This window comes from Schistocerca piceifrons, chromosome 11 (genome assembly GCF_021461385.2).
Source record: "Schistocerca piceifrons isolate TAMUIC-IGC-003096 chromosome 11, iqSchPice1.1, whole genome shotgun sequence".
Classification (NCBI taxonomy): domain Eukaryota; kingdom Metazoa; phylum Arthropoda; class Insecta; order Orthoptera; family Acrididae; genus Schistocerca; species Schistocerca piceifrons.
Genome location: NC_060148.1, coordinates 136,145,908 through 136,173,604, shown reverse-complemented (window position 1 = coordinate 136,173,604; position 27,697 = coordinate 136,145,908). Strand labels below are relative to the sequence as shown.

The 27,697-nt window shown below is 37.9% G+C and overlaps 1 protein-coding gene across 1 annotated transcript; it reads right to left on the bottom strand.

The window, feature by feature from the left end:
- Positions 1–5,571: 5,571 nt before the first annotated feature.
- LOC124720481 (zinc finger protein 493-like) lies at positions 5,572–27,118 on the bottom strand. The gene is made up of 2 exons (XM_047245843.1): positions 27,049–27,118; positions 5,572–9,371 (listed from the first exon to the last, which is right to left on the bottom strand). The coding sequence occupies exon 2, from the start codon at positions 9,275–9,277 to the stop codon at positions 7,733–7,735; it is 1,545 nt and encodes a 514-aa protein (XP_047101799.1). The 5' UTR covers positions 9,278–9,371; positions 27,049–27,118; the 3' UTR covers positions 5,572–7,732.
- Positions 27,119–27,697: the final 579 nt, after the last annotated feature.

The window sequence follows — 27,697 nt, the reverse complement described above, 5'->3', positions numbered from 1 at the left end:
ACTTCACGCAAAAAGTATCTCAGAATGTTGTCTCATTTATGTCACATGTAGTTGCAAATCGTTGTAAAGTTAGTGGTTGTCATATGGCAGACAGGTCTGCAAGTGGAATCAGGCATCAAAGTAAGTTATTTTTGTCCTGTGAGAAATCCGATATTTTCTTCTGTTTTAATTATTAGCCTTATGGCTACCTGATTGCACAATGCAGTTGCACCAAGGCCTTGCCTGGAGGCACGCAGAGAGCCTGTGACCAGCTTAATAGGCAATGTCACAGCAGGGGTGATGCAGGGAGTCTCAGCAACCACAATGAATGAGTTTTCTTGGAAAAGAAGCCGTAATCAGGAGGGTGATGACATTGCCCTGGCCTTCTGAAAGAAGTTACTACACCATTACAACACTGTCAATGGTGTGAAGTTGATGATACGACAGGCAAGATGGAGCAGTGATGTCATGATTGCTCTGTGGTCAGTCTGGACCCTGTTATTAATTACAGATGAGGAGCGCTACCATTTCCAAACCACAGCACATCAGACCAGAGTTAAGAGGGGAGGTCCACGTCAGTCCACTAAATGTGTAGAAAGCTGCCACTGTCAGACTCTGCTTCCGCCAAGTGTGGGCCTGCTACCTGTACTGCATCTGAATGCTGCTGACTTCGCACCCACTAGCAAACCACTGACCACTACTTGTCACCTAACCTGGTGTTCTGTGTTCCAGAGCCAAGGTGCACTCGACTGAGCACATAAACACTGTTGTCGATTATCTTCTGATGTGGGCAAACACAGTAGTTGTTTTCCATTGTCTGTGTTGGTACTCATCATCGCTGTGAATCATGGCCATCCACACCTAGTCTACAGTCTCATTCTGCACATTCTGGCGTACCTCAGTCCAAGCTGTGTAACTGTGCCAAGTCTGTCTGACCTTTGTTGCTGGCTGCCACTCGCTGTCTAAATCGGCTTCTGTGCTGCTGTGCTGACCACATCGCTTCACCTGACTCTACATACTGCCCAATATAACAGGCCATTGTTGAGGCCAGCGTGCTGTCACTGTCTGAGTCTGTCCTGTGACTTGAGGATGTTGCCCTCCTTCCAGGAGCGTCACGAGTGTTGTAGTTTGTTATGGATTAAATGGAATTTTCAGCTATGCTTTTTCATCACGAAATGTTAAGACAACAATCAGGTATCAACGCACCTTGTCATTGCAAGACCGCCTACAGTAACGTACTGCAGGTCTTCTGACCATCCATTCTCACGTGATTCATTTTTCTTTCACAGAATTTCACAATTAAAATCGTGTAAATCTTTGCTCTTCAAAAACAAGTAAACAAGCTACCGCCATTATAATTTTTTAAGGTTATTTTTGGAAACAGAAAAACAACACAGTACTTCTTTTATAATGTGTGGTAATGAGTAATTACAATTTCTTCTATGTCTGCTGCTCTTGTTGCTGCCATTTGCTTCACATCTTTATTGGGTTAAATTATCTGTTATTTATATAACTCTGATGCTGCAGCCTGTCCAGATAGCCACACACGTTTATGTACCACATACAGGATTTGGGGAGGCGAGCCAACACTAGTTTGAATTAGCCTCATGGAGGGCTGATGAACCAGGGTATGATTTTTAGGCCATTTCCCAGAATCAATTATGTAAATACAGGCTGGTTAGTGTTGTCGTACCTCAGATACTCACTACACAAAAATTTAAAAGAAAATGTTCTCAGTTTTTCTCCTGAAATTTACTCTAGATGCAGACAGAGAGGATATACAGACTCAATAGTGGGGAAATAGTGGCATCAGGAAGGGCACACAGTCACCCACAGTCACTAACATTACCACAACCCAATCAAAAACGTCAACCCCCATCGTAAAATGGGACAAGGCAAGCAAGAATTAGAGAAAAACATGTAGTTGTGACTATGGGAGATAGAATGTTCATAATATCTAATACAAGCATTTGTAAGTTTTTCATGCTTGTTAACTGTTAGGGCTACAGTTGTCTTTTACATAAATGCTCTGCTATCTTTTTCTCAACCTAGTTTCATAGGAATATTAGGTTTTATTGTAATAGGTTTTAAAATGAGCACACTTCATTTGCCACCATCACAGTGTAGACACTCTTTTGCTCCAACATGGTAGTCTTATGCTGCCATCATCTGATCTTTTGTAACTTGCTATAAAACTGCCATGCTAATTACATGAAGTCAAAGCATAAAAGGCACTCTGCATGTATAAATTTCATGATAAAAATCTAGTTGATGAAATACACACAGTTGGTAAAATGCACACAAATGGTAAAAATGCACACAGCCAAAATCCTCATATTGTCCATGCAAGTGGTGGTGAATATTATCGTATAAAACTGCCTGCACTCTGATCTCAGTATATGAAGTGCGTTTATTTTCAGCCATACTGGTCGCTCCACAGCGCAGCATGTGCACCTCACACAATTGATTTTGACACAGCATATCTCTGTCTTTCGTTTTTGTGAGATCATTTTATGCTGCTGTATACTGGGTGTTAAAATAGTACTCCACTTTGTTAGATGTGGTAGTATGAATCAAAACAAGACAAAATGTACAGTCAATATGGACTTCAAAATGCATACTGTAAGAACTATGAGAACTTGTTCATCTTCTTCACTGTGAAACATATCAGCTCTTCCACTGTAACCTTTATACTACCAAACGCTAGCAAACATGTTCATTGGTATGAGGTATCATTAATTCATAACAATTGACTTGTCTGCACTGCTAGACAATATAGCATTCCACCAACGAATGGAGGTGGAGCATCAGCCCAAATTCTGCTGAATGTATGAGAACACCACTTGGACCATGGATTTTATGAGGTGACCCAGTACTTTGGCCAGCTCAATCCCCCAACTGCCATCCCTTGAATTTTTGTTTGTGGGGACACTTGGAACATTTGGTGTATGGACGCGCCATTAACAATGTTCAGACACTAGAGAAATACATCATCAACATCCGCCAACACATCTGTCACACACGAGAGTTTCTCCACAGGATGTGGTTACCCAAGATTCCCTATGACATAGATAGAAGCTTGCGTTACTGTGAATGGACATCATAATGGACACCTCCTTCAGTGATGACTCACAAATGCTGGCTGTATACATTAGCAGATGCATTGGAAGCTCTACTGTCCCACAAGAGAATACAGGTATCTATGTATTTCTTCAACACAAGATATCACAGTACTTAGTGTGGCACATGTCTTGCAAGAGTTGTTGCTTGCAGGAAGGTATTCCTTCAATATTCATGGATATTATAGTCAACACTGGCCCAAAAACGACTGTTGATTTGATGTCTCTAATACTTCTGGTGTGAAAGGATCAGCTGCCAGGTTATTCTGACATTTCCCAGGGTTCACCTGATTGCAATTCATATCCCTGTATTTATCATCAAACATTGCAATCTTCAGGGAGGCTCCTCTCGTGTACCCCATTATTAGATGAGGCCTTAACTCTGGAGAGATCATAATTATTTGTAGTAATGCAAATGCTTAAAAATGTCCCATAGCATGCTTTACGGCAATATGTGTTGAAAATCAACTAACCCGAGTATAATCAAATAGACTTAGCTAATGGCACATCTCAATCTGTTCTTTAAGAGACAATGTATGAATTGCATAGATCTATCTCATGTGCCATGCACTGTAACCAAAGATATGAAACTATGTCGATGTGCAACTGCCTAGCTTCAACTTGTACAAATTTATGAGTATAAATGTATGAGTGAGTTACACCTGCAGTCCTATGTGGCACACTAGTTAACTTACCCTTAGTAAACGTAGCCACATTAAACAAAAACAATAAAAAATTTTAATAGCAGGAATACGTAATGCAGAATCCAAATAAGTAGCATGAATCTGCAAACTATTTTCACAATTTTATATTTTAGTGAAAAGCAGCTTTTCTAGCTTTAAATGAAACCTGTATCATCATCCAACAAACTCCATTCACTCAAGTAATTCCAAACAAAAAGTACTCCAATTCTGTTTACAACAATATTTCATATCATACTTTCTTGATTTATGATTCAGTTTGGACTCAAGTTAACACTAACAGTCTTTCGACAAATGTCTAACAATACAGGTTTCTAAAAGATCCATTTTGGACAGGAGTGCAACGCAACAATTATCGTGTCTAAATGATGTTCCTAAAAACTTTTTGGTTATAAAATGCAACCTTATTAGCTTGAAGTGCAGTGGTGATAATGTGAAGACATTCATTACAGCCTTTATGGAATTTGCCACATATATTTCAGCGGAAAACATCTAAAAGTGGTCAGGAACATCATATGATAATGGCAACAATACCCAGTTACTAATAATGGCATTTGTTTCAGTCTTATTATATAAATACCACATTACAACAATTAATAGCACTTTATTTTGACAAAGTACTATTGTCAATATTTCCCACTGCTTCTGTCACTTGAACTCCTATTTTAATATATCACTGTGGGTTACTTAATTTCTGTTCAGAATCTTTAGAATCATCACAAGCGTGTTTTCAGTGATGAGACTATTAAAATAGAAGAGTTACAAGCCAGATTTTAAGCTTCATGTGAGTATAGTATTGTAAGTTTGTGAATTCAAGGCTCTGTTCTTACCTGAATAATGATAGTAATGATGTTTGTCTCAGCAAGCATTCCTGAGAGAACAAAATATTTTTCTGTTTTGATTAAAATAGACCAACCACAGAAAGCACAGTACCAACAGGAACTGAAGTAGAAATATGCAACTATGTAGCTGGACAGAATAGTGTAACAACATTACTATAAGGAGAATGACACAATTTAAAATCCATGTAATTTCCTTCCAAGTCACAACCAAAATTTCTAATGAAGTGTGTATGAGGATGGGAGCCCACAAACTATAAATAGATCAACATTCCCTAAATATTTGAAAGCCACAGCAGTATTGCAGCCTAGATAGCAGCACACTATTATGTGGCAAGAACCATCATGAGAGATACATTCTCATTACAGTAAAAAGCCACACAGCTGAAAGTGTCGCAAACTTCAGAAATGCCTATCACTTAATAAAAATAGTCTCAAGTTATTGAAAGTATGACAAAACTTAATAAACCAACTACCTCACACCAATAAGAAATTGGTGAGAAGTCGAAAACACGGACCAAAAACAAACATTATGAAATATAAGACAAAGTGTTAATAAAGATTTCTGAAAAATTCAGATTTACTCAGAGAAATTATGGAAAATACACACTATGAAATCATGTTTAAAGCAGATAAAAGACAACCAAAAAAATCAAATTAAAACAAAGCAATTACGAAGAAAGCACATTTAATAAATGATCTTATTACAATAGAAATTATGCATTTGGATTAAATTCATATTCTAGTAATCACACTGAGCTCTTTTAACTGTCCTCGTGTTTATACAAACAATTGGAATTATAATCTGACACTACATGATGACAGTTTTGCCACTGATGTTTGTACAGTAGTTACATGATATTTAAAAACAGACAAATAATTGAAAGATTTGATGCATAAAATTAATCTTCATTTAATCAGAATTATGTACAGGAAGTGTTAATACAAATATTTTTCACAAGAAATGTGACACTTAAACTGACAATAGTGTATTGGCATAAAATTTAACGAAGCATGAAAAGTTGAATTACTACACAATGTACCAAAAGATCCTTTTGTGTCAAGATACACTCTTGATCCAAATCATTATACCCACTTCCCTAGGAGGAGTGTGTGCTACCCAGTGGCATTTTGATTATGTCACGTAGTAACGAAACTATATAACCAGCAATGAATGGATAATCATTCTAGTTACAGTATGTGTAAAAAACTGGCATAAATAACTTTGCCAAAGAGCAGATGGTTTTGCCTGGTGTCTGGGTAAGTGCATCTAAAAAACAGTGAATCTGGTTGGCTGCTCAGATGATTCTATCATTAGCCTCTACGGAACATCATTGAAAGATGGGATATCCACAAGTTGACAAAAGGTTGTAGGATTACCATGCATTACCTAGAACAAGGAGATCAGAACCTAGCTGCTTTGTAAAGTGGGATTGATGGCAATCTGTGGCGACAGAAGAAAATGCTTAAGCAGGAACAAGAGTTTCAAGCTATTCAGCATACACTGTTGAACATGAGGCCCCAAGTTATATAACAGCTTCGCATTCCCATGTTGATCTAACAACATTGTCAGTTACTATAGTAATACGAATGGGATAATTGAGATTGGACTGCATACCAATAAAGATGTGTCACGTGTTGGGATAAGTGACATTTCTTGTGGACCAGGTCAATGGTTGTGCTCAGATGTACCATCATCCAGATGAACAGTCGTTCAACACATGCACAACACAACAGGTGCAGAAAGATGGTGGCAATGTCATGCTATGGGGGATATTCATATGAGACGCCAAGAAGCAGCTGGTCATAATTGGAAGCACCATGACAGATGTGGAGAACACAAACATTATTGCAACCTCTGTGTCACTTAATGCTTGATGTATTTCCTGAGAGTGACAACATCTTACAGCAGGATAACTGTCCAAATCACAAGGTCAGAATCACACTGCAATGGTTTGAGCATCATGATAGTTCACACTGTTGTCTTTCCCACCTCATTAGGTCATTATGAAACGAATTTGGGATGCTATTGCATACTAACTACACAGCAACGAACTGATAGCCTGCAGTTAATGGGAACTGTGTGAGACGTGTGTAGACATATAGTCCAATTTACTAGTGGAAAACTAACAGCGAACTAATGAGTCCATACCATACAGAAGCACTGTTGTATTGCAGTCTGAAGGTGAATCAAAATGCTACTAGGCAGATGATTACAATTTTTGCCTGATCTCTGCATACTTGCCACCATCAGTTATTTCCTAATGTAGAAGTAGCACAGATAGTTCACATGTGTGCAAACTTTGATCACACAAATACCATTACTATTAAGGAGGCATACTCCAGTAACGTGTTTGCATAATCATGATATTTTTGTATCTTTCTCCATCGTTGAGAAAAATAGCCTGAGTGATGGATGTGTAATAAATACATTTATGCTGTCGCCTGGGTACTGCCTACAGCTTCTTGAATATTGAAATGGCAGGTTCTTTCAAATAACTAGCAACATACTGGTAAATTCTCTTGAAGAATATGGAGTCCTGATTACTGCATAGGACTTCTACTCAAACAAGTAACAGATATCTCTCGATGCACCAATTTCTGGTAGACAGATCGTTATAGCATGGAGCATTTACAACAAAAAGTTGCAATTGTGTGCTTCATATACTGTATTTAGTATGCAACTTCTTTGAACATGAAGCTGTGAAAACGGATTTGTCCTTTTTTTGTGACCTTTCTGTAGCACATGCGATCGATATTCATAACACACTTGTGGTCTCCTTTGAACATGTGTAAGTCTACAGACCTCAACAATACTTTAAGTGGTCTCTATGTAATGCGTATTATGGCATGCTTCTAAAGATGATAGACCGGAGTAAAAGATTCCCAGCAAATATCACATCTGTGCAGCCTTTTATTCAGTGTGTAGTGATAGCTGTTTCTTGAGGTTACTCGAGTTTTTATACAATTTGCCATAAATACTACATTTGTGTTGTCATTTACCGGTGTGTACTAATGATTTCCTCGAGATTACCAGAGGAAGAAAAATATTTGCCACAAGTATCATATTTGTTGGGGCTCATTCCTGCGTGTATTAATTTCTGGGTTTTAGATGACCCAGTTCTGAAAACGATTTGCCACCAACATTGACTTTGTGTGGTCCCTGTTCAGTGTGTATTAATTCTTGTTTCTTGAGACTGCCCCACTGAGGAAACGGTTTACCACAAACACGATATTTGTAGGGTCTCGTTCCCATGTGTGTCAACAAATGCCTCTTGAGATGGCTCGACTGAGTAAACGATTTTCCACAAACATCGCATTCGTGGGGTCTCTCTCCTGTATGTATTAATTCATGTGTCTTGAGACTGCCCGACTGAGTAAACGATTTTCCACAAACACGGCATTTGTGCGGTCTCTTTTCCGTGTGTATTAATTCATGTGCCTTGAAATTCCCCAAACCAATAAACGATTTGCCACAAACAGTACATTTGTAGGGTCTCTCTCCTGTATGTACTAATGAATGTGTCTTGAGACTGCCCGACTGAGTAAACGATTTTCCACAAACACGGCATTTGTGGGGTCTCTTTCCCATGTGTATTAATTCATGTGCCTTGAAATTCCCCAAACCAATAAACGATTTGCCACAAACAGTACATTTGTAGGGTCTCTTTCCTGTATGTATTAATTCGTGTGTCTTGAGATTGCCCGACTGAGTAAACGATTTTCCACACACACCGCATTCATGGGGTCTCTTTCCTGTATGTATTAATTCATGTGTCTTGAGAGTGCTCCACTGAGTAAACGATTTTCCACAAACACGGCATTTGTGGGGTCTCTTTCCCGTGTGTATTAATTCATGTGCCTTGAGATTCCCCGAACGAATAAACGATTTGCCACAAACAGTACATTTGTTGGGTCTCTCTCCTGTATGTACTAATGAATGTGTCTTGAGACTGCCCGACTGAGTAAACGATTTTCCACAAACACGGCATTTGTGGGGTCTTTTTCCCGTGTGTATTAATTCATGTACCTTGAGACTGCCCGAACGAGTAAACAATTTACCACAAATATCACATTTGTGATGTCTCTTTGCACTTAGCACAGTGTGGACATTAACATGATCACTTGTACACATAATTCCATAGTCATCACATCTGAGTTTCTCGGCAACTTGTGTCACAGTATGTGTATTCCATATGTCACTAAAGGATTTCCTTAAAGTTTTCCTGGTTTCCTTGGATGAAGCTTGCTTCTCAGTCTGTTCCACGATTTCTTCTCGTACACTTTCTAAGGAGATGTTTTCATGGTCATCACTGCATTCAAGTTTCTCACTGTTGACAGCTGATAATGCTTGGTCGCCCTCACTCATTCTCAAATGTTCTTTCAAGCTGTCATCAGTGGGCAATACCTCACCACATGACTTACACACATATGCAGGTGCCTGCACACCATCAATGTGGATGAAGATATGCATAATGAGTCTGTATTTTGAAGGGAAGCTCTGTAGGCAGAAACTACAGTTAAACTTATGAAATTCCTTTTCCCTGTTGCTACAACTTAATCTTGTGCCACATAAGCTGTCTTCTTGTGAAGTCCGTAACTTGCTATAGTTATGAGATATACTGAAATCTGTTGACATCTCTGTATCTATCTCTAGATCGTCATCGACTAGTCCTTGATGTAATGCTTCTTGATACGAAACGTTACAGCTGTCACCAGCACTTTGAATGAAACTGAGGAAGGAGAAAAGAGGTGTGAAATTACACGATACAAAAAACAGTATTTCACCATCCACAAAATCAGGGACTATAAACCGAAAGATAAAAATGTATGGCTGTCTCAGATAACTTATTCAGTACATGTAAGTGATTTAAAATTATCATGACATTCTGCCAGAGCGATAGAATTTTTATAAGGCAAATGATCACAGGAAATTCAATAACGACCAGTCTCATTCAGTGCTGACTGGGTTTCCTAATTTTTTAGTAGGTACTGTTATTTGAGAGTCTTGTAATATTTTTAAAATACTGTTCAACAATCTTTTAGACCAAATTATTACTATTATTAGATATAATATCCTCCAGTTTGTGACATAACAGTTTCCACCCAATGATAAAGGACAAGAAAAGAGAAATCAATGATTTTAAATTTAAAATAAATCACTCTCTCCAAGTGGATTTTTCTATTTTTGGAGAACACTTTGAGCTTAGAGCATAAATTCTTAAAAGCACTCATGATAAATTTATTTCACAAAGCAATGAAGCATGGCATTTTATTTGATTCCAAATGAATCCCCAACTACCACAAACATCACATTTATTATTGGCTAGGTACTATGGCCATCAACCAGGTGGACAACTGCTGTACAGGAACACATACATAAATTTCCAGACTGATGAAAAAATGTGAATGACACACACAAATTATTCCAACATTAGAGTGTGTTTTTAGCAGCACAGCTTATGTGCAGCCCTTTCTAATTGACATATTGTCTGTTAGGGAGGATGCCAATGCAGTTGCAGCCTCCCATTCGAAAGTATCTTCACAACTCCTGGTCCCCTGGAGTTCCAAAACATTCTCAACTGAATCACACACCCCTATCAATGGTGACTTCAGCACAAATCATGTACAGTCCATCCTACCATAGTCTTCTGCGAGCAAGTGATGGCAGTAGGTGCATGGTCTACCTGTGTGATATCTGGGTCCAATCATTCCACCTGCAGCTACCCCATTCCATCACAATGGAACTGGACATCTTTGAGCTTCCCAATGAGGTCATTTGAGTGTGGATATGGCTGTGGGTGTGTAGGAGCATGCACATACTTGCAGTGAAACATTACAGTTTGCTTTCATCAAAAACTGAAATTTTGCTGCAGTAGATGGCTGTGCAAAGTAACATATTAAGAGATTTTTCTGTCTTGAGTTCGCTCATAGAGGTTAGCCTTAAAAGCTCTGAACAAAATAATCATTATCTCAGTTGTGCTGCAGATTGTTAATCTCTGTTTTCTTGGGTATACTGCAACTCATACAGTTGTGATAAGGTTAGGGCACGAGTTTAAATTCAAGGCTACAAAAGGCTGTCTAAAATCATCAGACGCTAAGTTAATGTAGAATATTATATCCCACTGACTACAGTACTGTATGTTGAATTTAAAAAGAACACGCCTTTTGGGTAAGCCCTATGTAGGTATATTTCTTATACAGTTGCTTCCACATCTGCCAGATGATAAGAGTAGATTCCTGGTGTGCCGATAATCAAAGTGGCTGAAAACACCTCCCACTTTCAAAGCTTACAGATCGCATAGATGGCAGGCACTGACTTTCCCCAAACACTCCTTTGTACACATATACAAGGACACAGCCACAATTACATAGATTTCCAACATATTATCAGATTAGTGAAAGGCAGTGTATTCCAGCCATTCACATTCTCAGCGTGGAGCAATATCCTTCAAATGTACACTGGATGTGAGTGCGTAGTTGCTTGGATTCTACAGACCAGGTATGCCACATGGTGATCGAATTTTTCTTGTCATTTGGCTTACAGTTGGTGAGGACCACCTTACAGTTATTACTGTGCAATGTATCATTTTCCCCTGGGTTCAGTAGAACAGGCAAGATTGCTTTCTCACATAAAGCTGAAATTTTCCAACTAGTTCAGCTGTTATGTAGCACTGCTTGAAAATAAAAAGTCATATCTAAGTTCCTTGCGGCATTACATCCACCCTCTCTGAGCTATCTCCTTTTCTCCCCTCTGGTTTTTAGATTTCTTCCTGACTGATACAGCAGTTTTATGGGCTATCACAACAATAATAAATCCTCCTCATCATTATTCATATTTATGTTGAACCAGCTGACAAAGGAAATGATGTAGACAGCTGTTCTGGGCTAAATATTCACTGTAGATGAACAACATTGGAACTATCACCAAGCTTTGCAAGAGTTGAATACTGTGGGTTGACACTTACTTCCACAACAGGACATGTGCACCAACAGTGTGGTGAATCTACCTTGCAATAGTCATAGTCTGGCAAGATGTAAGCAATTTTGAATATCACCAGATGGTAAAACAATCCTCTGTTTCCTCCATGTGGTACCCACATCAGTTACCTTTTGACATGCCTATGTGTGTAGGTTACAATTATAATTTATCAGGATTAGACATTAGTTGTGAGAAAATAAATAACTGTGCTGAAGTAAATTCTAGCACTTGTATTCAGAAGACATAGCTCATCTCACAACCCACCAGAAGATGCTGGCATTACACCTGCATATTACTGACATTAATATCTCCTACAAATGAAATGGCTGGCAAAATCTTAGGACAATATTAGCAATGCTTCTTGCAAAGAGGATCTTGGCAAATCAAAACAAAATCTATTGTTATCATTGAGTAACTGCCCTAAGAATTCATACAGCTAGTGTCTGATCTAAGTCCTCACTTATCCCTTACACACAGCAAATAATATAGGTTGCCCACCCAGCTGTCCTTACCCCCAGTGGCAACCAGTCAGATATTGTGCCCTGACAGCATGGGAGTATTGAAACATTTACAAAGTGACTCATGTGAAATACAGTGATCTTCTACAAATAAAAAGTTTCATTTACTCCACATGTGCTATCAAAACATGAATGTTCCATTGCAGTATAATAGATATTAAACCAATGATAAGCTTTTGTGTTATTACTACAAGGAATTAGGGAAATGACAATTTGAAGGTTTTCACTGTGGAACTTTGTGGTCCCATCACAAAACCATCAATGTTTGCATCACATGTGATTCATGGGATATAGGGTATTTGTACCTGATGCTCTAAAAGTGCCAAGTCTCATTATTTGGACAGTTATTACCTTTTATGTTTTTTCTCCAGTGAGTATGGTGGTGGTTTAGGTTTCAAGTATTCTCTATCTTGTTCTTTTGGGATAGAGTAGAACTTCAAGTAACACCCCCATCAGTTGCCACAACCCTAAAGCCATCATCAAATGTATTCTTGAAGACATTGCTAGTGAAAGTTCCAACACTGAATATACCAAGATGTCCCATTGGAACAACATCCCCATAACAAAAGTGAATGACACAGCAAATATCCTAGTCTATTGCTGGACAGTCATGGTTGAAGCTGGTAGAATTGTTGCAAAACTTACGTTCCTGATTCATATGCAGCTTTCTGATATTTCTCATAGAGTTCTTGTCCTTTAAATGACACAATGAAATCCCACAACAAAGCTTGTGATATTTGGGACTTATGGCATCGTGTCAAGTTTGATTACATGAGCAGTAACACATGCTGTTAACCCTTATGAACTTCAGTTTAATATTATATCTCTTAACTGCATCTTACCATTTTAGTTATTCATAATTTTCCTCAAGAATGTGTTGCCTCATTTCTACCAGCCCTTCTTAATTGCTGTGTAACGTCTGAAAAATAACTTATGATAAACAAAAACTTACTATAGTGTTGTGAGAATATATGATATTTAGTGTAAAATTAAAAAGTCTATCAGCATCTCCACAGCACAATGTCATGATTTCCTAATTTTGTGACTTTTTGGTAATAACTAAGTTATTTGACATGTTTCAGTTGTGTGGCACCCACTTACCATATGAAACATTTACCTTGGCAAAGTGAAGTGACATGCCTGCCTTAATGAAACTGGGAGACATACAGTATATAAAACTGCAATGGAAGGTTATCTAGGGAGGGTCCACACGCCAACATGTGGTTAATGAGGATGGATGGCCGGTCTTTCTAGTAGTAAAGCTACCAGCCACCATCATACCATATGCTAGGGAAATTATTTTGCAATTCCTGAGGACATGCTGCTCTGCTGTATAGTTTAATGACAATGACATCCAATTGGGTAAAATATTCCAGTAGCAATATAGCCTCCCAATAAGATCTCTGGGAGGGGGCTATTCTGGTGGATATCATCAGGGGAAAGAAACAATATCACTACAAGTGAGAGTGTGGAATGTTAAGTCCCTTGATTGATTAGGTGAGTCAGAGAACATGAAATCAGACATGGATAAGTTGAAGTTTGATATGGTGGGAATTAGTGTGGTGCATGGGAGGAAGAACAACATTTCTGGTTAGGTGGGTGCAGAGTTATCAACACAAAATGAAATAGGAGTAATGCACGAGTAGAAGTAATTATAAATAATAATACAGAAGTGTAGGTAAACAATTATGAACAGTACTGTTGACTCAGTTCCATAGGCAACACAGATTAAAAGGCAAAACTATTCATAATTGTACAGGCACATATAATTACTAGCTCTGTCAATTATGAAGAACTTTAAAGAACATATAAGCTTGTACCTAGATAAAATTTTGAAGTGGAGCAAGCCTTCAACCATTAGGATTAAAAATAGTGAGTTTCACAAAAAGGAGAAACATAGTGCCCTATCACTACACTCATAAATTCTTGAGTGTAGCAATATGTGAAGATACCAATGGAATCATCACACTGGTTTAGTTGTAGGTACAGCAGTCAGTCGATTGCTGGGATACCACAGAAATCCAATGCTTTCAAAACAACTGTGTGACTCACCTCAGAACATTGCTAAAGGGTGTGTGACGCATATCAAATAGGTCTAACCAGGGATATTAATCTTTTACTTCACATTGTTTGCAAGGAACAGATGTAGATCCAGACAGAGCGGTCACACTCATCAGTGAGCATTTATTAGGTGAAAAATGGTAAATGTTTACCATGGATATACACAGTAAATGCAGAACTGAATTATTTCCTAAAAATGATTTTGCAACCTCATGAGTCCAGCCTTCCCATACAACAGGTCAAGTGGCTACTACAGTTCAAACACCAAAAAAGCATAGCCACAATTTGGGATGAGAACATTTTGTGCCAGGAAAAAAGAGTTTTACTGAACACAAAGGAAGATCTGATAGTGCACTACAGACAGTATAGCAGAATATTTCACTATGCACAGTTTGTTGTCTTCTGAAGTAGTTAGAGCTCTGTCTACCTTGCACAAGATACCTACGTCCAAGGAGTTATTCTTCCCTTGCTCTTACTTCCATTCAGTATCATGGTTTTTTAGAGAATAAGAATATTAGGAAAATTATTAACACAATTGATAACATTTGTCCTGTAATTTCACCCTAATTCTGTGGTGACAAAACTTTCCTTCTATGATCGAAGCACAACTGATCAGTATTCATTTTACTGTCATTGCCAGATAAATCACTGTCAGTTTTGCTCCCAAATCAGCCAAGTTTGCAATGTGTGCATGAAGTCCTTTTGGGGAATTGTACTGTGTGAGATTTCCCAAATTCAGACATTGGTAATTCTAGGCATCCTTTGTTAGTAGCTTCTCAAGTCACAAAAGATGACTCACCAGTTAAGTCTTCATGGCCTTACGAAAGCTGACTAAAGATGCTTTATGAAATTTAAGATCATGATGGTGGCCTGTAAACTGTCAATACAACAAGCTTATGTTTCCCAATCCATATTGCTAACACAGTATTCAAAGAGCTGTTTACCTCAACATTCATTAATCCGAAGGGGCTTAAACTTGACTCCAGTTTTTGGGTATATAACCACTCACCCTTTCCTCTTACTCATTCTACATGGTAGGACATTAGCTTGTACCCATCACATTGAATTTCTATGACTTCCATGTCATATTCAATTAGAATAGTTAGCACTATACAGCTGCTGACCCTTCACCTGCACTTTAGTTTGCTTCTTTTTAATAAAAGAAGTACACTGTTTTTATTTAGGAACCAATACACAAACTAGCTGTTTTATAGAATGTGTTACTAACCCTACTTCATTGTAATATTTTTACTTATCAATAATAATGAACAATCAATTATGCTGAAGATGAACTCACTTAAGGTGAACACTTGGTTAACACAGCAAAATATCTGCACTGGCAGTGATGTACATTATATTATACAATGTTTTAATGGTTAACAAATTCCAGTCAGCATGAATTACAAACTGTTTTTTAGTCTGTTGCATCATTACATTTTTTATTAAACCTGAATTGTCAACGTTTTTCTCTTTTCCTAATGTTTCTCTAGCTGACCTTTATGCATATCATTGCTCAACAATCGCCATCAACAAGGAAAACAATTGTGACACCAACAGTGTGGAAAACTAGATTACATCAACAAGTGCAATTCCATGTTGAGATGTGCTTTTATATTCTTTAAACAGGGCCACTATTAGTAACATTGAGTTCCAAGCAGTGAAAGGGTTGTCATGCAATAGGAAGCACAAAGCATAAATCAGCAAGCGAAACTAAATATTCTGCAGGAAGCAGAACATGGTGTATTGAAAAACAGCACAACTGGCAGAAAGCTTAGACTCAGCAAATTTAGATTATCCACACTATTTAAATGAAAAGTTCTTAATTCTGCTGCACTGGGTTCCAGGTGCAAAGGTGATTTCACAGTGTTATGCATGAAGATGCTGAACATTTACTTTTACAATGGTTCAAGCTATATGTGCACTTCCAATGTATCTTTAAGTGGAACTATAATTCAATCAACAACAAATGAGACTGCAGAAAAAAATTAAGACATTCAAAACAGACATCAGGTGTTTTGCTTGTTGACTGTGTAAGTTCCAAAATAGAAGCCTAATTTCATGCTCAGTGATTGGCAATGAAATGAATAAAGTTGATGAGAAAGGGGCAAGCATTGGTTGCATGAATTTGACCAAGTGAGAGAAAAGTTTGCTATGTATTACGCCAGCAATGCAGGCAAAACTAGGATTTCTTTACAACTTCTGCCAAGTCAAACCCACAAAATAAAAGTGACATGTGGCATGGTGGGGCCAGCAGTAAACAATGTTTTTAACTTTTGTACTTGTCTGTAATTCATACAACATAGATGAACAACAATCTTGGGTGATCAGTAAATCTGAGAAACTGATATGTTTTAAGAACATGAAATTACTGCTTTACCTTGCATCTACTCTCATTATTGGAAAGCTTGGATTGACAGTTAATGATAAATGGCTTTTTTGTTTTAATATTAACTGAAGTAAATGTTCACTTTTTATTACCAAATATGTTAATTTGCCTTCTGCCTTTGAGTCAAGGCATTACTGCTGCTATGAAGACATTGTATCACAAGCCATTTGTGCTATCCTTATTGCTGGAAACGAGATGGAAGCATTGGATGCAATACAAGCTGGGGATCAGTTCCATCAGTTTCCTCATGACACTTACAGAACTGTTTTAGCAATGCCTGGAGACATTATGTTGGCAAGTTAGATGGTGACAACAATATCATGTCACCTGACAATGGAAAATTTTGCAAGACATTTAAAATCCTGAACCTGGTGTACAAACATTTCTGTCTGAGGTGCAAAACACATCAGAAGAATGTGAGGAGGACAAGACCATTTTGCCTACCCACCATGAAGTGTTAAATGCCTTGGACACTTTAGAAAGTTTTGCTGCAACATCTGAACAGATCATTAGTTTTACAGACGTTCTTACAGCTGGCCATCTAGTTAGAAAGCATTTTCGTTTCTTTCTGTGGCACCACAATGTGTTGAATGTTTGCCATTAGAATATTATCCGCAAGTGCAATTTTTCAGGCATTTTTGTTCCTCTCTGTGACAGCACAATATACTAGATTTAGAACATTATTTGAGTGTATAATTTTTCAGGTTACAGTACAGTATTTAATGTAAGGGCCTTAGTTTCCATTTTTGCTGTTTGTGCTGTTATTGCAAACCAATGTTATAAATGGGACTGATGTATGTTGTAATATCGTAAAGTTCCTTTTTAAGCTTCTGCAATAATAGAATAGTGGATATAGTAGTGTTTTCTCTGATAATATGAATAACATTGCTGTAGTCTGTATATACTGCAAATGGTTAATATATAGAAAAAATAGAACTCCAAAAACAGAACTTTTTAAAAATAACTTCTGGTATTTTGGTCCCTAGGGGTTATTATTTTTCTTTCACATGGAGTAACTAAAAATTTATACTGCTCAAAATATTCTGCAGTGAATAATAAAAAATGTACCTCAAACTATCAGATGCATTTCTTATTGAGGCTGCCACCTGAAACAATACAAAGAATTACTGGTGATTTAAAATTGATGAAACAGTAAATAAATAAAATTGTATTAACACCCACTAACATCTGATTGTTCCAAACAATAGTTGGAAATATCATTATCAAAGAGACACAACATAACTGTAGCAGTTATTGAAGAAAATTATAAGTAAAAATGAAAACTTCATTTCAGCACTTTGCTTTTAGCTTTGTAAATAATTATAAAGACACAGATTTATTTGAAAACAAATTTCCTACTTGATACTTCAAAATTAAAAGCGTGAAACATCATTCACCTGCCATGCACATACAGTAAGGTGAAGTACCAAAGAAAAATGTAAAAAATCGTCCAATTTTTATTGATGAAACAGGTAAAGAAAAGAACTGAACTGAAAAAAAGTTCTATCTGAACTGCTATTGAACGTATTTCTTTCACATCTGTAGCATTGAATATTATGCCATACTCTTGAGATAGCTCACTGCATGGAACATCAAAGTCGTTAAATGTCACATCAGTTTCCTCCACAGAGGAAATTATGGAGTACAGCATGACATGAAAGTTATAGGAATTATTACATGAAGTGTTGTTATTTTATAGGCATATAAATGACAAAGATTCGTGTATTATCATAAATAGGAAATAAACAACATGGTTAACATAAGGACAGTGTCCTCTTCAAATGATTGAATGTGCTTTCATACATACAATGAATACATATGAAGAATCAATGAGCATGTGGACAACTACAATAGCAGTAAAATAAGTGTTACTCGAGTCTAGCAGAAGACCATTAAGATCAAGGATAATCTAAAGATTCAGTCATCAAACCCAGAGATGATCACCTAATGAGAAACATGTCAGATGAAACAAACTATTTCACATTAACAGTAAAGACTGAGTCATCTCTGACAGCAAGTTGAATTAAGGTAACGAAATCAGTTAATTTTTTTCAAAAAAACAACTGCGCTGAAAATGAGTATTAACAAAGATAAGGGTACTGACAGTCAGATACCTCTAATCTCCTCACACTGATAATTACGGGAGATGTTTCCAGATTGCATCGTCGTCGTCGTCGTCGTCGTCGTCGTCATCATCATTGTCATCGTCATCCCATACATTAACTTACAAGAGACAGTGTCTAAATGTAAAATTTTCTTCTTCCTCCTATATCCTTCCCAATTTCTTTACATAAACAAAATGATCAAAAGTATCAAAACACCCCCAAAAACATAGGTTTTTCATGTTAGGTGCATTGTGCTGCTACCTACTGCCAGGTACTCCATATCAGCGAACTCAGTAGTCATTAGACATCATGAGAGATCAGAATGGGGCACTCCGCGTAACCCATGCGCTTCGAATTGGTCAGGTGATTGGGTATCACTTGTGTTGTATGTCTCTATGCCAGATTTCCACTCTCCTAAACGTACCTAGGTCCACTGTTTCTGATGTGATAGTGAAGTGGAAACGTGAAGGGACACATACAGCACAGAAGCGTACAGGGCTACCTCGTTTGTTGACTGACAGAAACTGCTGACACTTGAAGAGGTTCGTAATGTATAACAGGCAGACATCTATACAGACCATCACACAGGAATTCCAGACTTCATAATTATTCACTGCAGGTATTACGACTGTTAGGTGGGAGGTGAGAAAACCTAAACCTCACCGTCGAGCACCTGCTCATAAGCCACACATGACGCAGGTAAATTCCAAATGACGCCTCGCTTGATGTAAGGAGCGGAAACATTGGACAATTGAACAGTGCAAAATCGTTGTGAGGAGTGAAGAATCAAGGTACACAATGTGGTGACCTGATGGGTGTGTGTGTGTATGGCAAATACCTGGTGAACATCATCTGCCAGTGTGTGTAGTGCCAACAGTAAAATTCGGAAGTGTTTCTGGTGTTATGGTGTCAATGTTTTTCATGGAGGGGGCTTGCATCCCTTGCTTTGCATGGCGCAATCACAGCACAGGCCTACATTGCTTCCCACTGTTTAAGAGCAATTTGGGGATGGCAATTGCAGCTTTTAACACGATCGGACACACCTGTTCATAATGCATGGCCTGTGGCGCAGTGGCTACACGACCATAACAAACCTGTAATGGACTGGCCTGCATAGAGACATGACGTGAATCCTTTAGAATACCTTTGGGATGTTTTGGAATGCTGACTTCATGCCAGGCATCACCGACTGACATCGATTCCTCTCCTCAGTGCAAACACCTGTTAAGAATGGGTTGCCATTCCCCAAGAAACATTCCAGCACCTGATTGAACATATGTCTGCAAGAGTGGAAGCTGTCACCAAGGATACGGGTGGGCCAATACCATATTTAATTCCAGCATTACGGGTGGAGGGCGCCACGAACTTTCAAGCCATTTTCAGCCAGGTGCCCGGATACTTTTGATCACATAGTGTATGTCCTCTGTGGTCTTCCAAATATTTATATCCATTTCTGTTTTCCATGTGTCGCTCTTTAAGTATGTTTCATGGTCTTTCTAGACTCTTTTTCGATTTATTATGTTATCTTGTGAGAGTCCAACTTCTTCTGTACCTATGATCCATTTTGAACTGTTTTTGCTAGTGCTTGCTACCTCGAAGATATGCGTTGTGAGCCTGTAGTCCGTCATCCTGTGATGCGTCCACAGAATTTTATCCCTTTTTATCTGTAGGTGTCCGTTATTGTTTCTGTCTACCTATGGATCTCTCTAAAGGGCCTCTTTATCCAAATTCGTTCACAGAAAACTGGTCCAAATATTTTCCTGAGAATTTTTCTTTCCTGCTTCTCAGTCAGTCATTTTTGTTTGACCATGAATCACAGTATTTTCTACAGTAAAGACTTATTCTAGCAGTAGTTTTACATTGACTAAAATAGATTTTTTGTTACGACAACTCCACATCAGTTGACAAGCTTTTGAGCAAGAAACTCCTGAAGTTACATTTGACAATAAGGGAGGATCTCACTTTTGAAAGACTGAAGATTTTGAACAGTGTGATCTCAAGATTTCAGCTGCAAAACTTGTGGACAAATGATGTCAGGATGATGGTGAAGACCTAAAATAAGAATGAGCAGTCTGCAATGCAGACAGGACGTTTGAAGCTAAAAATAAATTCAACTCTTGTTGCCTCTAATTTTGTGTGTTTACTTTCATGTCTATTTTGCAAAGAAACAATTTGTTTTACTAATATTATACTTAAAACAGTTTCCCCTCTTATTATTCTCTGTTTGTCTATGATTACTGTTAGTACTAATTTTCTGCTCAATTCTCATACCTCCACGACCAATATTATTCATTAATTCACTATTACTATTCTATGTTCACAAGGCTGTGGTTACTCATCATTAGTACCAATAGCAAGACAGACTGCTTTCATTCCATTTATCTTGCTTTCGATATTGTTGTGCAGAGACTGTTCTAGCTCTGTTCAGGAACTTTCTCCTCCTGTCTTCAGCTGACCATTCACTGACCAGTGCAAAGCCTCCCTCCTCCTGGAGATATCTCCCACTTTCACGTCAAGGAACCTTGCTCCCCTACCACAATGCACTTTGGTATTCTTTGTTCTCCTAACCTCACCAGCCTAAAGTCGCTACTATCTAGCATCTTCATGAGCCTTGTAGCCAAATGCACTGAACATCACACTGCACTCACAAATGTTCGATCTCTGCCACCTCATCATAACAAAGTGCCACATATTTCAAGGCATGGACATACATCTGATACTTCTATCAGAGATGTGGCTCAAACCAAGTATGTCCACACGTTCCGTAAATTGAGAAGACTACATCTTTTCAAGATACAACAGGTGTAACTGACAACTGGGTGGACTAGCGGCATACACATACTCTTGATTTATCACATAATGTGCTACACACATCCAACAATCATGAAGATAAACAAGAGGAATATGTTCATGTAGATTACATCCATTAACAGAAAGTCACCTATTTGTCTACTCTACAAACGTCCTGAAGTAGCCACGTGTGGCTGCTTTTAAATTGCTCTTTGAACTGACATGTGAGCATATAATGATGCTCCACCCAGATCTTCCTCTTTTCCCAGAATTCTTGGCTGGTGAAGGCTTTCTAAATTTCCTTTCCACGGGACTCACTATATCTGAAAACTATCTTGTACATTTATAAATCCTTTTTATACCTGCCAATATTATTGTTGTCATTACTACTGTTACCACCACCACAATTTGTGGCAGCAGCTGTAATTCTACTAGTAATGTCATTATTAAATTTATTAGTTCATAGTCAGTATTACTTACTCACATTGCCACTTAGGACACTCAAATCATTTTAATACTATTTGTCATATTAAAACTGTTGTTTCTTAGGTAACTATGATGTATGTGTGAAACCCTGGTCCAATGCAGAAGAGAACCTGATGGCCCTTGTCAGACTAGCATAAATAAATAAATAAATAAATAAATAAATGCTGATTGGGTTATCTCTCCTGGATATTTAATGTATATATCTTGTGACACTTCCTCATACCAAGTTATAGTGGAGAGATTATCTGCAGGCTTCCTGTCAATCACTGACTTCCTTCACAGATGATTTGTAGACCAGTTTTCTGTGACATTTTATGAAGCTTCTCCAGGGCAAGTTTGGCTTTTCTACAGTTTCTTAGAACTGTGAGTATCTATAAGAGCCATACACCTCATGTTGGTTCTCTGCTCTTTTTTAATTTCAATTTTGATTCCCTCATCTCCTTCCCTATGTTTTCATAACTTTTTTCTGAATTATTTTAAACTGGAGGGGATTGTGGATCTCTGGCTGCACACTGTTGTGCATTTCAAATGCTTCTGAAATTTAACATTTGAGGTTGTACCTATTAATGTCTGTTGGATAACTGCCACTTTTTTCCTGTCAATTTTGAATTACTTTGAAGTACTGAATCAAGATTTTCTTCTATCAAATCATAAGCCTTTCTGACACTTGTCATAAGTTGTCACAGTATTTACACATCACCATCTTTGCAAAATTGACTTTGGTTCCCATATGTGTCCTCTACACGATTACCCTTTGCAAAATCGTGCCTTATACTCGACTATTAATGGGCCTACATGTTCATCCAGTTGACTTCACAGGACTTTTTGAAGAAGTTTGGACATAACAGAATGCAGCGAAATTCCCTGGAATTATTCAGACTGGTTTTATGTTATTTTTATGAAGAGGAACAATTAATGCACATTTCCAGTCTTCAGTAATTTTTTTCAATTTTACAAATGTTTAACATAATTCTGTCAGTTGCTTGTGTCAGATTACTGTTCCTCAGTATCCGTATCTTCATACTTCTGCTATGAGTTTCTGTTTCCGCTGATGACTTGTCATTTTCCAAAGTACTGAATTCCTTCAGTTCCTGAACAGATGATTTTTAATCTGAATTGTTTCCCCTCCAAAATCTAGTTGTTCTTTCAGAGGTACACAGTCAAGAACTGAGTGGAAGTCGCAGACTAAAATTGTTATTTTTATGTTGGTTTAAAGTGACCAGTTTACATTCTTTTTTATAGCCTTGAACATTATTTCCTATACTTTCAAGAATTCCTGCCATTTTCTAGGGTTTGTTGCTATTTAAAATTTTCAATGCTTGTTCCCTCACATCTACTAGACCGTGATCATAGACAATGTTCCACTACCTGTGTTTTCTCCTCTTTTGTGGTTAGCATAATCTCATAATGGTTTTCAGTATGTCTGCAAGTTTCTTACAATTTATGGTATATCAATGAATAATTTGTTGAAAAATTTCTTACTCACAATACGAGTGTTAATGGATTAAAGATGACTGATTTATTCATGTGTGTTCCTTTTCCGACAGGTTGAAATCTAATCTTTATATGCAGGAGACGTTGAAATGACTAAAAAATTCCTTTCTTGTTCTTACACTGCGTATTTTTTTATCCTTATTGGCTATAACATCAGAGTCTATCTGAAACACACACAAAGCGGAGTTCAGAAAATTCCATTTTTGTAGCTTCTTCGCAGGTTTAAATTATGTGGTAGTGATTTTGACCTCATTTTCCCAGCTTTATCTCACGATTTTTATATATTCTCTTTTGAACTCCTGTTTTCCAAATTTTTGTTGTTGGAACATACGCATGCTTGACAATGTGACGTCCCACCAGTCAGAAACTGAAGCAATTCAGTGGCATGCTTTTATATTTGCTACTATTAGCTTTCATTAGCACACAAATGCTATGGATATGGTTCAGCAACACAGACAGGAATCCTTGGAGGGAAGATGATGTTCTTTTTGAGAATCAATGTTGAGAAAATATATGGAACTGGCATTTGAGGCTCACTGCTGATGTAACTGTTGATCAGCGTGTGTTGTAAGGAACCATAATAAAACTTTGTTGGTCTAATTTGTATATTAATATTTGCCTACAATATAATGCATCACACATTTTGTATCCTCCATAACTGTCAGAGACATAATGAGTTTTATTTTTCTATGTTTACTGTTTTTTCATCTAATGTCTTTTGTTAATTTTGAAATCACCTGTTTGTGTATACTGAAATAGAAAACGTTTATTAGGATTTAGTGATGGTAATATTCCAGAAGACAGAGTTTAGATGTGTACCAATGGATAGTGAGATTTGTCACAACAATGGGAGGAGATTAATTATGTAAGGTTGCTGTTGGGCAGTATACAGTCATGGATCGTTAACTTGTAAACATAGACAAATACTTTTTTCTGGTGTGCTGTTGACTGTAAAGATAGTGGACAAAATGGAACTAAAATTTATTCATTCCAGATTGATTTTCCACACAATAGGATGAAGGCAGCAACTTGGAAATGATGCAGAGGCACATTTACTAACGGGAAATTTTATGAAGCACAATGCCACCAACTAAGTTAATAGTCCAAGGTGTCGATCTACCTCTTATTGTGAACTGATGTAATATGGGAAAATATCAGAGCAGTGACAGTAAAGGAAAACTTCTGCTAAATGAACTGATTTCAATACTGAACACATTCTCCAAAGTGAATACCATATGCAAAAACTACTATGCCTGTGCCCCATAGAAAATTGTTATTACATCATGCATATACAACGGAATCAAGCCTAACAAACAAATGCTTAATTTGGGAAGAGAAAATGTGATGCAGGAACCAGTTATGCCAGGTTCACTCTCTTTTATACTGGGTGTTACAAAAAGGTACGGCCAAACTTTCAGGAAACATTCCTCACACACAGAGAAGGAAAATATGTTATGTGGACATGTGTCCGGAAACGCTTACTTTCCATGTTACAGCTCATTTTATTACTTCTCTTCAAATCACATTAATCATGGAATGGAAACACACAGCAACAGAACGTACCAGCGTGACTTCAAACACTCTGTTACAGGAAATGTTCAAAATGTCCTCCGTTAGCGAGGATACATGTATCCGCCCTCCCTGATGCGCTGATGTAGCCCTGGAGAATGGCGTATTGTATCACAGCCGTCCACAATACGAGCACGAAGAGTATCTACATTTGGTACTGGGATTGCGTAGACAAGAGCTTTCAAATGCCCCCATAAATGAAAGTCAAGAGGGTTGAGGTCAGGAGAGTGTGGAGGACATGGAATTGGTCCACCTCTACCAATCCATCAGTCACCAAATCTGTTGTTGAGAAGCATACGAACACTTCGACTGAAATGTGTAGGAGCTCCATCGTGCATGAACCACATGTTGTGTTGTACTTGTAAAGGCACATGTTCTAGCAGCACAGGTGGAGTATCCCTTATGAAATCATGGTAACGTGCTGCATTGAGCGTAGGTGGAAGAACATGGGGCCCAATCAAGACATCACCAACAATGCCTGCCCAAACGTTCACAGATAATCTGTGTTGATGACGTGATTGCACAATTGCGTGCGGATTCTCGTCAGCCCACACATGTTGATTGTGAAAATTTACAGTTTGATCGCGTTGGAATGAAGCCTCATCTGTAAAGAGAACATTTGCACTGAAATGAGGACTGACACATTGTTGGATGAACCATTCGGAGAAGTGTACCTGTGGAGGCCAATCAGCTGCTGATAGTGCATGCACACGTTGTACATGGTATGGAAACAACTGGTTCTCCCATAACGAAACTAAAATGAGCTCTAACATGGAAATTAAGCGTTTCCGGACACATGTCCACGTAACATCTATTCTTTACTTGTGCGTGAGGAATGTTTCCTGAAAGTTTGGCCGTACCTTTTTGTAACATCCTGTATACCATATCCGCTGTCCCTAGCATTTTTCCTTGAGTGGTATGCTTGCACAATCAACAGGCATCAATGTGCATGAAGGTCATTTACAGACAACAAAAGAAGACGAGAAATTAGGGCTTTTATGGAGGCAACAGACAGTTGCTTTTCCCTCACTCTGCTTGCAAGCAAGAAAGAAAAGGAAATGACTAATAGTGATGGAACATACCCACCGCCATGTACCATACAGTGTCTTGCATAGTATGTCTTCGGATTTACATTTCTCAGTTTAAATGGTTCAAATGGCTCCAAGCACTATGCGTACATTTTCAGTCCTCTACCTTATATTTCCAAATGTTTGTTAGGTATTATTCCTGTGAGAAGTTTATGAATCTAACCATCCACTTTCTCTTACGCAATGTGGACAAAATTAATACAACAACATTTTATTTTACTGGATTAAGTTTTATGCTTCATACAAGGAGACCTTATCAAAGCTGTAAGTTGTGCCAAGAAGATAACTTATTTGGATCTGCTATGACTTCTATGATGAGGTAATACATGGATTTATCTGCATACATCCAAGAGTTTTTCTGTGACTGACAAATCTGTGAGTAATTCAACATATACCATTGAGGTAGCCATACTGTAACTATTTGGAGATCAATGTATCAAGGGTGATCTGTCACATAAAAATAGTAGCACACTTTGTACCTTTGGCAACTTTGAAAATTTTTAGTTCAAACTGACAAATATCAATGATTCACTGAAAAGATAAACCATGTCTAATGTATTCTGCAATCCGTTAATCGTAAGTTACTGGAAGGAGGAATATTTTTCAAATGATCTACACTCTCATGGTTTAAACTTATACGAACTGTTTAACATCCAGGAGGGTCACAGAAAGTATGGTTAAACATATTGTTACAAATTCCATTTGGATTCTATCCAGAACAATAAGCAAATAACAGTTGCTAATCCACATCAAGTGGAATATCACAAGAGTACTGTAAAGTTATTAATTGCACTTAGGTCAAGAAAACTCACAATCTGTGCCTGTCCCACAGTAATGCATTTCTTACATCAATTACACAAATACATTTTTATCACTCTACATGCAATAAATCAAAGATGGGAGTGCTTACAGTATTCTCAGTTCCACCCACCTCCAAATTTAGTTCAGGATCCTCCTTGATAAAATGATTGGGCCGAGAGATTACCGAATTATCTTCAAGACACTGAAAGAGAGAAAAAGTCTCAGTTAAAACTACTTGTACCCTTCTGTACTTATGACATGGCTCCAAATATTTCTTTTTTTTAACAAATATAGCAGTTATTCTGCCAACACATATCACCATAATTTCACACTGTGCTATATTGCACTAATTTTACACATAGTCAGTCAGTACATAGCGTACTTCATGGTGCTTACTGACCCTTATCCTTCATTAGGGAACCTCGCACTTTGTCCATAGCAAGAAGAAGAGAGAGTGTGCTTACTCCCTGTGCATTAACGTATTTGGACAGGAGAGGTGGCGAGCCTGAGAACTACAATGAAATGAATACCCCTAGCTGCATACAGGCATTGATATAAATCAATGGGGACAGTTGAAAATAAGTGCCCCAACTGGGACTCGAACTTGGGATCCCCTGCATACATGGCAGATGCTCTATCCATCTGAGCCACTGAGGACACGGAGGATAGTGCAACTGCAGGGACTTATCTACTTATCTCTGGCATGCCTACTGTGAGACCCACATTCCCAACCTGTTGTCCCGCACTATACTCCTAGTGCCCCTGCCCATTATACTCAT